This window comes from Balaenoptera ricei, chromosome 14 (genome assembly GCF_028023285.1).
Source record: "Balaenoptera ricei isolate mBalRic1 chromosome 14, mBalRic1.hap2, whole genome shotgun sequence".
NCBI lineage: Eukaryota > Metazoa > Chordata > Mammalia > Artiodactyla > Balaenopteridae > Balaenoptera > Balaenoptera ricei.
Window position 1 is genome coordinate 23,555,687 of NC_082652.1, and position 12,501 is coordinate 23,568,187.

Below are 12,501 nucleotides of genomic sequence, written 5' to 3' on the forward strand. Positions count from 1 at the left end.
GGTGTTGGAGAAACATCACCATGAGGCTGACAGCCAGGTAGATGGTAGGAGTCGGCAGAGGTGAGAAGTGTGTGCTAGGCGGAAGAAACATCAGGAGCAGAGGGGTGGAGGTGGGAAGGGTCAGGACTTCTTCGAGAGACGGTACAGCTGAGAGGTGAGGCTGGAGGCCCAAGATGGAAGCAGGCCAGGTCATGGGAAGCTGGAGACTTTATCTTGGGGGCACTGGGGAGCCATGGAAGTTTTAAGCAGGAGAGGGGCCTGCTCTGGTTGGTGCTTCAGAGTTTCTCACCCGGCTCACAGGGGAAGATGGGTGTGTGGGTCAGCGTAGAAGCAGAGAGAGCAGCAAGGTTGTCGCTGCAGGCAGGAGTGGGGGCCTGGACCAGGGTAGGGGCAACGGGGCGGGAGAGCAGTGGATGAATTTTGGAGGCAGGCTCTTCCCTCCCTGGTGCTTGACTCTAGGTTTGGGGAAGAGTGATGCCCAGAGCTAGCCTGGGTGTGATGGCCCGGCCTTTCTTGGAGATGGGAGCGTCTGGGGGGACATGGATGTGTCTGGGGGCCCTAAGGGACTCCCGGGCTGCAGGACACAGGTGCCGAGAACAGGTGGCTCAGTCCTGCGGCTTCCAGGCCGGCCGGCCTGCCTCTGCTTCCGGGCCCAGTGGCCCAGCCCCCAGCTGAGTGGCAGCTGTCACAGACACCAGCGTCTTCCCCCCCCACACCCCCTGCCAGGTCCAAATAAAGGAAAAACCAAAATACATTTCCCTTTGTCGGAATCTGGCGAGGGTGAGCCGGCGAGAGTCATTCGCTATTGTGTTCTGGGGCCCACACTGCTCCTTACATAAGCTTCAGGTTAAAAATACGCATGGAATTCTAATTTGCCTCTCTGCCTGGGATCGCACCCCGGGGGGGCCCCCCAGCCTCGGAGGGCAGGGGGTGGGGCAGGCCCCTGGCACCCAAGGAAACGAAGAAACTGCCCCACACACAAGGCGGGTGCGCGGCAGTATTAGCTCTGCCTGCCTCCGAAGCCCTGGGCTGTTAAAGTATAGTAACTATAATAATCCTAAGAGCAGCTAACCTCTTCTGAGGGCTCATCATGTGCTGAAGTTTTCACACATGTGATCTCACTTCATCGTCCTCCAAGCCTGTGAAGTAGGTTCCCATTTTACAGCCCAGGTTAACACCTTGCTTAGGTTATACCCTGGATTAGCACCCAGGGAGCCCCTGACCTGGGTGCAACTTGGAGCCCACCTTTGACCCCCATAATCTGGCCTTCCCTCTGGGGGGCAGAGGGACAGGAGGTGGCCCGGCAGAAGCCCCCTTTCTGAGGGTTTGAGGACAGAGTGGTGGCTGTGGGTACCGTCAAGGCAGCACTTCAGCTACTGGGGCGGGGGGTGGGGCAGCTACCCCCACCCCCTCCCCCCCTGGAGCTGAGGATGCCTGAGCACGTGGCCCACCCAAACTGGAACCCATTCCCGGGGATACTGAGTGCAGAGCAAGGCAGTGACAAGGCCTGTTTTGCTGACTTTAAAAAAAAAAACTCAGCCCCCTCCATGGATGGCACCTCCAGAAGTGAAATTAACAATGAGATGTCCCCAGGTAAAGACATGCATGTCTTTTCCCTTCTCCCTTTACCTCAGCCGTGGCCAGCCAAAGGGTCACTCAGCCGTCCCAGTTAGCACTCCAGCCAGTCGTCCCAGCCCCGCTGGTCCGTGCAGGCTGGTCGACAACAGCACAAGGCAGTCCTCCCGGTGCCGGTGGGAGTGCGCTGTGTGCGAAGCACTTTACATGGATCATTTCACTTAATCCTCGTAACTGCCTCCATGACGGCCAGTCCTATTATTTCCCCCATTTCCTAGGACTGAGGTTCTGAGAGCTGAAGTGATGCACGAAAGTCCGTGCTCCCCAAACGGTAGGCATGATCATTGTGGAACCCGTAGGAGGAGTGGAATTCCATCCGTCATTCACGCAGTCACTTTTTGGGCACTGGCTCAAGGTTCTTTCCTTTCCTTTGTGGAATTTACTATCCCCTTTGTGGATGGGGAAGCACTGAAGACAAAATCTGATGTGGTCTCATGTTGGCGGCAGGGTGAGCCCAAAGCAGCCGGTACCTGGATAGCTTGATACCAGGTCTGCAGCGATCAGCGAGGGGGTTCTGGGAAGGGGCTGGATGGATCAGCCAGGCCTTGTGCACGTGGAGAAAGGGCGGGGAGAGACTTTGGGGGGAGGAAGAGCGAGGCATCCCAGCTCCAGGCCCCGCCCCTGTGCGTGGGGACTCAGGTGGTCTGTTCTGGCCAATAGGGGGACGACCTTAGAAACCGCCCCATGGTCCTTCCTTGCTGTGCAGGCATGCCACCCTGTCCTGTGAACCGGAAGCCTCTCATCTCAGCCCCTGTGCTGCCCGGGGTGAGGCACCTCATGGTTATACATTTTGAGTCAATGTCACCCCTGCCTCAGGAACTGACCACCCACAGGCAGGGCATCATCGGCTCTTTCTCTTGTATGGTCTCCTCCAGCTGCCTTGAGCCAGGCCCATGGGAATCACCATCCCTAAGTTACAGATGAGGAAATGGGGGCCAGCTGCCGAGGTTGGGGGACCCGGGATTCCATCTCGGCCTGACCTGTGGGGAATCCTGGGCTAACAGGAGAGGGCCGGTCCCAAAGCTGGTGACCTGGCCTCGGGTGACCCCTGGGCAGCTCCCTGTCCCTTGGGGTCTCAGTCTTCCCATCTGTCAAATAGGGCTGAGCGGCCCTTCACAGTCAATGCACAGGCCCCAGCTGAGCTGAACAGGCCAAACCTGCCCCTCCCCCACACAGCCACAGTCTGACAGGGGAGACTGACAGCCAACAGTGGAAAACAGGACAACACCCATCAGGTTCTGCGGTGTCTGCCAGTGCCGGGCGCTGAGTAACTCCAGGGTCTCCCCAGCCCTGGGAGCTGGGCGAGGGGGCGGTTTTATCTCTGGGTCCCGGTGTGGGGGCCGGCATGCCTGCTGCCCTGAGGAGCGGGGACGGAGGGCCTCTCCTGGGCCAGGCCGGGGCAGGCCCTGACTTGAGGCGGCTCCCGTGGGGCTGATTTATCGGCAGCCACTCGGCAGCCCAGGGGAGCCGCAGTCCTAGGGTGTGTTGGGTCCCCCCAGCTGGAATGAATCCTGCGGGAGGATGAGTTTGGTCATGCTTGGGTTGTCAAGAACTGAAGAGTCATATTCTCTCCTAAAAGCATTCCCCATGGATACCAGACTCGCTTGTTTGTTCCAGGCAGAGGCTGGGGAATCCTGTGCCCATGCTCTGTGATGTGGGGCAAGGCCCTCACCCTCTCTGAGCCCCAGGTGCCCCCTCTGCAGTGGGGAGAAGGGTCACCCAGCTGCCGGGCTTGCTGGGGGAGGGAATTAGATAATACACGGAAGTGTTCAACTGTGTGCCTGCGACGCCCTCATTAAATCCACCCCGAGTAAGAAGAGCAGCTGTCTGTGGTTTTGGCGCACGGCATGCGTTTGAGTCGTCTGTAACTCGGGAATAAAACATCTTTAGGAAATTTGGCCATTTGGAGCAGTCTGCAACCACTGCTGAGCAAACCCAGCTCCCATGAGAGCCCTAGTCCTCCTGTGTCTACCTTCTTGGTGCTTCAGCCACAGAGCAAGGGAGCCGGGTGTCAGGAGCTCACGTGTGGGTCTTGTCTTTGTTTAGCTGTTGCAAACTTTGGCAAGGGGCCTCGGTTTCCTACCTGTAAAATGGGCACAAGCATTGCTGCGTTGGCTCCTTGAAATAATGTGTGTAAAGTGAAATAAGGAACTCCTTTCAGAATTTCTCTGTCTCTCTCTCTCTCTCTCTGACAGATGCTACCCCTTCCCCCAATCTAGATCTCACAATGTTCAGAACAAAATTCCTTTTGCAGGTATTGAGCAGCAGGGTGTTCCTGGGAGCAAGGCAAGCGTGGGCTCAGGAGCAGAGGTGTGAGGGCTGTGCATCAGCATGGCTGGAATCCAGGGCCCACTGTGGGTGAGGGGACCCTGAGTCTGGTATCTCTAGCTAGCTGGGGTCACAGCATCGCAGCTCCACCACCTCTAACCAACTTTGGAACCTCAGGCTCAGAACCTCAGCTTCCCCGTCCATGAAGTGGGTACAAAGACTCCAGTTTTATGGGCAGGAACATGCCCAGCTGGCCAATCTCAAGGAAGGGACAAGGCTTGGAGGCTTCTAGATGGTTGCAAGGACCCCTCACCTCCTGACTCCCCTCCCCTACCTCAGACATGAATGACAGTCCCAGCAGCCGTGTCTGGGGATGTCTCTGTATGCCAGGACATCCGTTACAAGACCCCAAGGGAGACAGCCTCACCCCCACTTTGCCAGTGAATAGAACTGAGGCTCAGAGAGGGAAAGTGTTGGATCCCATCCACACAGTGGTGGGGCTCGGATTTAAGCCGCGGTCTGTGCCTCTAAGATGACTGTGCTACGATACTGTCTCCCAGCTTCACCGTCAGATGCAGGAGGAGAGGAAGACAGTGCCTTGTTTCCTGCTGGAATCTGCAGGCTTACACCACGCCTGGCACACAGGAGGGACTCAGCTTATTAATTGAATGAAGGAAGGAAGAGGCAAAGGAGAGAATCTTCCCTCCCAGCCCCAGCTCCTCCCAAGAATGCAGGTCCCAAAGCTGGGTGTCTCTGGGGCTCCAGGGTGGGGACCCCAAACCCAGTTAGTCACGCCTGGCCTTGGTTGCCTGGGCCCATCCCTCTGAGAGGATTTTCTCTGCAGGCCATGGCTCAGCTCTTGGGGGAAGCCTCAAGGCGGATCCCAGAGGGCGGGATGGGCGGGGTGACTCCTGCTTGGCACCGGGCCCTGGCTGGGCCTGCACAGTGTGCTGAGGAGGGCGGGCCGGTCGTGGAGTTCAGTATCTGGGTGTGCTCCCTCGGCTGGAGCTGGGTCCCCACCCCCAAGTCCAGCTTTTCTCACTTCTGCTGAGTCAGAAGTTCACCATCAGCCCATCTTGAAACCCAGCTCTGTCCCATCCTGGCTGTGTGAACTTGGGCAGGTCACCTTGCCTCTCTGAGAGTCAGGCCCTGAAAAAGGAATAATGAGAATAATCATGATTCAGTAGGCCTCAGAACAGAACTATTGGTCACTGGGCAGCAGTAAATTAGAAGTCCTCTGAAATGACTGCTCCATTCCTTCCCTGCCTCAGGACTCCCAATTCCTTGTTCTCTTCTAATATAATTCGTGCTAAGGTGTGAATGGTTGTCAAATTTCTTTCCTGTCAAGTGAGTCTAATCCAAACATTACTATGGTCTGTGCTGTTTCTGGTGCTGTGTGACTGAATGAGAAGGAAATTGAGGGGATTTTCATTGAGGGTGTAGGAGAGGAATAGACCCCCTCACCCTTATCACCTAAAGTCCTTTCATGCAGCAGCTGGGGAGGGGCAAAGGGCACTGGTGCGGTTGGGGAGTCCACACTCTTAGTCTCTGTGGCTCTGAGCAGTTTGGCACTGTGTAAGGAAGTTACCAGCACATAGCAGGCCCTTAGCAAATGTCTGTCTGGAGGATGACAAGAGAATGGGCTGTATTCGAGACCTGGACAATCCTCCCCTCCTCCGTTTCACTGCATCTGATGAACTCCTACACATCCTTCAGTGCCCAGTTTGGATGTGTCTCCTCCAGGAAGCCTTCCCAACTTACTTCAGGTCCAGTTAATCTTTTGGGAACTCTAGTCCATCAGAGATGGGCAAACCCTGAGTTTATCTGGCCTAACTCTCCTATTTCCCAAGGGGGAGGGGAAAAACAGACCCAACAGAAGGTCTTCCCTTAGCTAAGGTCTCACAGCCCAAGTCAGAGATGACGGCAGGAGGACTCAAACCAAACATCTTTAGATCTCCTTAGACCATCTTTAGGCATGAAAAGAGGGCCTGGACATGGCCTCTCTTCTGCTTCTGCCACTTTACCCCCATTAGGGCCTCCTGCAGAGTCAAGCACACAGCTAACGTCCTCTCTTCCTCCTTTCTCTGCAGCCCACGACCTCCCTCCGAACAAGGCCTCGGCAACCCAGCCCGGCAGCCACTTGCAGTGCCTGTCTGTCCACTGCACAGACGACGTGGGCGATGCCAAGGCCCGAGCCTCCGTGCCCACCTGGCGGTCCCTGCACTCCGACATTTCCAACAGATTCGGGACATTCGTGGCCGCCCTAACTTGAATTGACGAGAAATACCCCCTCCCCAACCAGGCCCTTCCCTCCCCCTTTTCTCTCCTCCCCCCCCTCCACCTGACCCCACCCCTACCCGCCCTGTTAATTTGAAAGGGCCACTATTGCTGAGTGGATGATTTTTTTTCTAGGTTGGTACCTGCTTAGTGGCATATGGACCGGAAAGGGTTAATTTAAAGGGAAAAAAAAAAACCTCAAAAAATTTTTTTAAAAAAGAAATTTGTCTGCCACGGTATGTTACCAGTGTTAACCCTTCTGCAGTTAGCAAACTTTTGCTGAAGCCTTTTTCCTGCTAGATAATTCCCATTTTTCTGTAATCTTGGCATACGTTTTTTAGATGACCTCTTTCCTTGTTTTATTTTCGTGCTGCTGTATGTCCAAGTATTGTTATTTCATAATAAGACAAGAGTTGCTTTCCTTTTTTATTCTCTTTTAATCTTGCTCCTCCCCACCTCCCTCCCCACTGCCTGTTTTTTTTTTTTTTTTTTTTTTCCTTTTTGCTTTGTTCACTGCTTATTAAAATGGAAATCCTGGAGAATAGTAGTTCTGGAATATTGCCGGGTGAGAGTCAAATTGTCATCACAATATTATATATTGACACCCAACTGTCATCAGTCAGGCAGGAGCCAAACAATTAATGCCCCCCTTAGGTATTCCGCCTGGGATTTTGTTTTGTCTGTTCCCTAAGAAAATAGAGATATATATTTTCGTTCCCACAAACACACCCTCAGCCTTCAGCTCCGTTCTCTCTTCTGCTGGAAGCTGCCTTTCACTGCCATGGAGGTGATGACGTATCCAGTCCGCTCTGTGGGAAGGAGTCGGAATGTTCAACAGTGGTGTTTTCTCTCCTTTTCTGGGCCTCTGCACGAACGCCCAGGCTCTGAATTTTCACGCTGTGCCGAGCAGCCCTCGTCCGCGTGGGGATGGTGCCTGTCCAGCTTGCAGAGCCTCTAGAGGCTGCAGGCTCCCGGCTCTGCTACGGCCATGTCGGCTGGGTCTTGGGTGCTGGAGTTGAAGGATCAATTCTTAGCCCTGACCTTTCCTGACATCTGTTCCCAGCCAGGCACTGGGGGAAGAAGAAGGAACAGGACTGGGTTATCTCCCACACTTCTCCCGTTCCATCTCCAACCTGGGCAGCCCCCCATCCCTGGGAAGGACCAGGCTTTCGCCAGCACTTTTCGAGGGGCTTGTTGAGTGAAGGAGCCCCCAGGCTCTGCCTACCAAGCCCCCTTCCTCCAAGCCTGTGTGTATCCTCTGCAGAGGTTTGCAGACTCCTGAGGGCTAGAGGAGGGAGAAAGGCACTGGAACTAGTGACTTTGATTCTTGGGCCTTTTTTTAAACCCAGGAATCCTCCCTCCCCCTTTTGATTTAATCTCAGCCTGTTGCAAAACCAGAGCCACGTCCCGTGCATCTCATGAAGGGATAACTTCTTTGAGCAGAGGTGAGGGAGCAGCTGGGCGAGCAGGGCAGCAGAGAGCAGGGCTCCTGGACCCAGCTGAGGCCTGTCACCTGGTCCTCCCAGGGCGGTGGTCAGTGGAGGCCCAGTGTTGGCAGGGGTGGGCACCTTTGGGTGCTGTTGATGACTCCCAAGGGCTTGTGTGACTCATGGGGGTGGTGGGAGGCACCCAGATTCCAGGGTGGGCCAGACAAGAAGTGACTGATATCACTTCACCCAAATCAGTAACTCTTGTAGTCGATTTCAGTTTCTGTGAACAAGCATCTTGCTAAATGTGCCATTTTGAGCCTTGCGCCCCCTCCATCCTCCCCCCGCCCCACGCCCCCAGAGTTTGCAGACCCGGCTTTTTTTAGCAAGTGACCTGAAGGCTTTGGGCTCACCGTACAACACCCACGTTGTTTATTTCAAAGAACTTTTCAGCAAAGGGAGAAGAGCGTACAGAAAAATCTGTCTCTTTCCATTCCCCCCTCCTGTCTTTCCTTGGGCCGGCTTTTTTGGCTCGGGTCTGAGTCTGGGCTGTCCGAGGTTCTTGCACGGGCAGTCTGACCAGGGTTGGCCCCGGCCCCCGCAGAGGGCAGGCAGAAGCAGGTGGTGTGAACTGATCAGTGAGAAGAAAGTGGGAGCTGACTCAGCCCCGGGTTCTGCCACCAAAGGAGAGAAAAGGGGAGGAAAAGCTCCCCCCGACCCGCCACGGGCTGCAGGAGAGCCAGCCATAGTCTGAGCGAAACTCCACGCCCCCTCTGATTCCACAACGTACAGCTGTTTGAGAGCTTCATCCTTTTATTTCTTAAACAGGCATGATTTCTCCTTAATTGCTTAAGGCCGGGGAGCCAAGTGTCTTGACTTCTGTCTTTGACTTTCCCTGTGTTGAGTCCATCAGCTCATGGCCATCATCTCATGGTCCTAGCAACCTCGGAAACCCCTGAAGTTTTAAACTTTCTCGCTCCCCACGACCCCAGAATTGAACAGCTTTAAAAATAGCCTTAAGCAAAAGGATGTTATTTCATTAAATTTGGTTTAATGGAGAGAATAAAAGCAGATTAAAAACACACCCAACCCACGAGACTCCACAAACACTGGTAATCGGTACTGCATAGCAAAACTCTTCGGGAAAGAATATGAAAACGTTATTGCACATGTAAAATATGAAAACTTAACTCTGCTGTGTGTTAGGCAATCCTGTAATCTTTTTGACTCTTAAAAGAAATTCATTTCTGAAATGCTTGGTTGGAAGACTGTGACAATAGCTCATGAAATTGAGTGTTATTTTTTTCTTTCTTTTTTAAAAAAAATATGTAAAGTGCAGTCTTCTGTATTCATGCATATTGTATATACCTGTATATGTTTTCCTGAGCAGCTAAATAACAATAAATATGACGTTAATGGTGACTGTGGTACATTTGTGGGCGGGGCTTGCTTCATTTTTTCTCCACCCCCTCCCCTTTTTCCATGGGTCTCTTCAAATTCCATGGGGGTCTGGATGTGCTGTAGTGTGTGTGTGTGTGTGTGCGTGCGCGTATGCACGTGTGTGTTGATGCGGTTCTAAATTGGGTCATCTCAGAATTTCTCTAGTTTGCACTATTGACCTTTGGGCTGCATAATTCTTTGTGGTGGGGGAGGGGCCGCTGTCTCGTACACTGTAGGATGTTTGGCAGCGTCCCTGGTCTCCACCCACTAGATGCCAGTAACATCTCTTCTCCTCCCCCCTCCCTTGTGACAACCCCAAATGTCTCCAGACATTGCCCAATGTCCTGTGCGGGGCATGACCCCTGGGGCTGAGAACCACTGGTGCAGGAGGGAGGGGAGGGGCAGGGGGTGGAAAGCCATCCAGGTGGCTGTGCTGTGTGATGGTTATTCTTTTGGGTCCCGGCATTCAGATCCCAGTAAGCTTTGTTACCTCTTGCAAGTTTCGTAGCTTCTCAGTTCCTGCTTTTCCTCATCTGTGAAATGAGTAACTCATGGAGTCATTATAGGAGACGGTTTGTGTGGACACAGCCCGTGGGAGGGCTCCATATGCATAAACTGTTAACATCACGCCATGATCAGCTCACGGCACAGCTGACAGTGGTTTGGAGGTGGGCTGTTGTTCGGTGTCGGATGCTGCTTCCTCGGCTTACAGCCGTGGGCTATGGGCAAGTGGTTTAACCCATCTCCGTTTCCTTGTCTCTACAATGGAGCAAATCACATCTAGCTTGAAGGTTACTATGAGCGCTAGCTCACAGGCCCTGCAAAAGCTCTGGCTGTCCTATGGGCCACTCTTTGGGCAGCGGCTTCACTCTGGCAACTGTAGACTCAGACTTGAGGTCATTGCAGAGCCTTAGTCTACAGAGGGGGAACTGTGGTGGGGAGGAGATAAACAAGACGAGTAAATTGACAGGTAACTGCGAGGGCTATATGCCCAGTAACCCACGGTGGTACAAGGGATGAATGTCACTCTGAGAGATCCATGAACCCCATGTAGGAGGCATAGGTAAGTCTTCCTCCAGCAGGTCATGCCCAGGTAGGATTTTGAAGGATGAACAGGAGTTCACCTTATTCATCCGAACATACAATGGACCCTAATTTGGCAGAAATTTTGTTGAATTTCTTCCCTTCAGTTTCTAAAGTTTTCTTTTTCTAAAATATTATTTATTTATTTTGGCTTCGCCGGATCTTAGTTGTGGCACATGGGTTCTTAGTTGCACCATGCGAACTCTTAGATACAGCATGTGGGATCTAGTTCCCTGACCAGGGATTGAACCTGGGCCCCCTGCATTGGGAGCGCAGAGCCTTAGCCACTGGACCACCAGGGAAGTTCCTGAAGTTTTCTTTATACAGTTGACCCAGGAACAATGTGAGTTTGAAGTGCATGGGTCCACTTATATGCAGATTTTTTCAATAGTAAACACTATAGTAGTACACGATCAGAACTGGTTGAATCCATGGATGCAGAGCCGCAGATATGGAGGAACCACATATAAGGAAAACCGACTGTAAATTATATGTGGATTTTCGGCTAAGGGCAGGTCAGCACCCCAAAACCCCTCGTTGTTCAAGGGTCAACAGTATATGCAACAGCTTATTTGTTAGAATGTAAAGTTTTAAGGACATGGCCTCTATATTCACTGTAATTTGGAGGAGCTTAAAAATCTCTTCAACCTTTAAAGGTCTCCGCTCAAAGTGACAGTGGTATGTGACGGTGTTCAGTACCCAAGTAAGGGAAGAAAAGTGACAGAATGATGACCACTGGGGGTGGGCATTTGGGAACCTTCAGGTTGGTGTGAAATGAATGGATGAATGAGTGAAGGGATTCATGTCTCAGAGGGTTCGTGAACCAAAAGGACCACGGACTGGTGTACTGTTGGCGGGGGGAATCATGTGACATGCATGGGGCTGCAACACTGGGGTGTGTGTTGGCCCTGGGGAGGGCAGGGTGGGACTCCACCTTCAGGCTGGTGCATCTTGCAGGTTGGAGGAATGGTTGCCTCCTCCACCAAGCGGTGACGATTCCAGAAGGCTGAGGGGCTGTCTCACAGGGGATGATGAAGGAGCAGTCAGGTGGAAGGTGGCCCTCAGCCCTTCCAGAGCTGGGAGGTGGTACAAAAAAGATACCCCATTCCACTTTCTTTTTAAAAAGATTGGAAACGGATCCCAAGACCAGAGTAAAACATGATTTCCCTAACTGACGAGGGAATTAGTAGGAAGGACCCCACTTGGGACACCACAATTGCACTGTAAAGGAGAAAGAAGGTGTGAGAGATGCCAAACTTTTGTCATCAGACTGGGCTGACCTGACCCGGAAGTGATTGGGAGCAAATACCCAATTCTGCATTTATAACAAAGTATCATTGGATGGGGATAAGACCCTAATATGGCAATTATAATATAGTCTGATGAGGTGTCCCAGGAACCTTGGAAAAAATTTTTTGTTGAGATAAAAATTTGCATAACACAAAACTCACCATTTTAATGATTTTAACCTGTATAATTCAGTAGCTTCTAGTATATTCACAATGTCATGCAACCATCATTGCTGTCCAATTCTAGCACATTCTTATCACCCCAAAGAGAAGCCCCATACCCATTTGCAGTCAATCCCAATTACCCTAGGTAGCCCCTGGCAACCACTAATTTACTTTCTGTCTCTATGGCTTTGCCTATTCTGGACATTTCGTATAAGTGGAATCATACAGTATGTGGCCTTTTTATCAGACTACTTTTACTTAGCATAATATTTTCAAGGTTCACAGCTTTCTATGGCTAAATAATATTCCATTGTATGAATATACCGCATTTTGTTTATCCATTCACCAGTTGACGGTAATTAGGGTTGTCTTTACTTTTTGGCTGTTGTAGGAAGTGCTGCTATGAACATTCACATACAAGTTTTTGTGTGGATGTACTTTTTCAATTCTCTTGGGTATCTCCCTAGGAGCAGTATTACCTGGTCATACAGAAACTCTGTGTTTAACTTTTTGAGGACCTGTCACACTGTTGGCTACAGCAGCTACACCATTTTACAACTTGGAAGGAGATTTCGGTTTGTTTACTTAACCAGAGTTCCCCACTCCCCCTTTTTCACATTTAAAAAAATTGAGGCATAATTTATGTACAGAGAAATGCACAGATCCTAAGTGTATAATCTGATGTGTTCTCACGTGTCTACACCTGTGTAACCCAAAGCTCTATCAATATTATACACTGTGACACACTTCCCAGAAAGTTCCCTCCTGCTCCTTTCCAGTCACCAACCTACCCCTAAAGTAACAATGGATCGGATTTCTATCACCGTTGCTTCGTTTTGCCTGTTCTTTAATCTTGAATGTCCTGTAAATAGAATCAAACAGCCTGCACTCTTAGGGGTCTGATTTCTTTCACTCTG

The 12,501-nt window shown here is 51.7% G+C and overlaps 1 protein-coding gene across 1 annotated transcript in view; it reads left to right on the plus strand.

Moving 5' to 3' along the window:
* MN1 (MN1 proto-oncogene, transcriptional regulator) overlaps positions 1-8,917 on the plus strand; it is a 46,901-nt gene extending 37,984 nt beyond the window's left edge. The window contains exon 2 of the mRNA XM_059894826.1: positions 5,994-8,917. Coding sequence (XP_059750809.1) covers positions 5,994-6,175 — 182 coding nt within the window. The 3' untranslated portion in view covers positions 6,176-8,917. The remainder of the gene's footprint in view (positions 1-5,993) is intronic.
* The last annotated feature ends 3,584 nt before the right edge of the window (positions 8,918-12,501 follow it).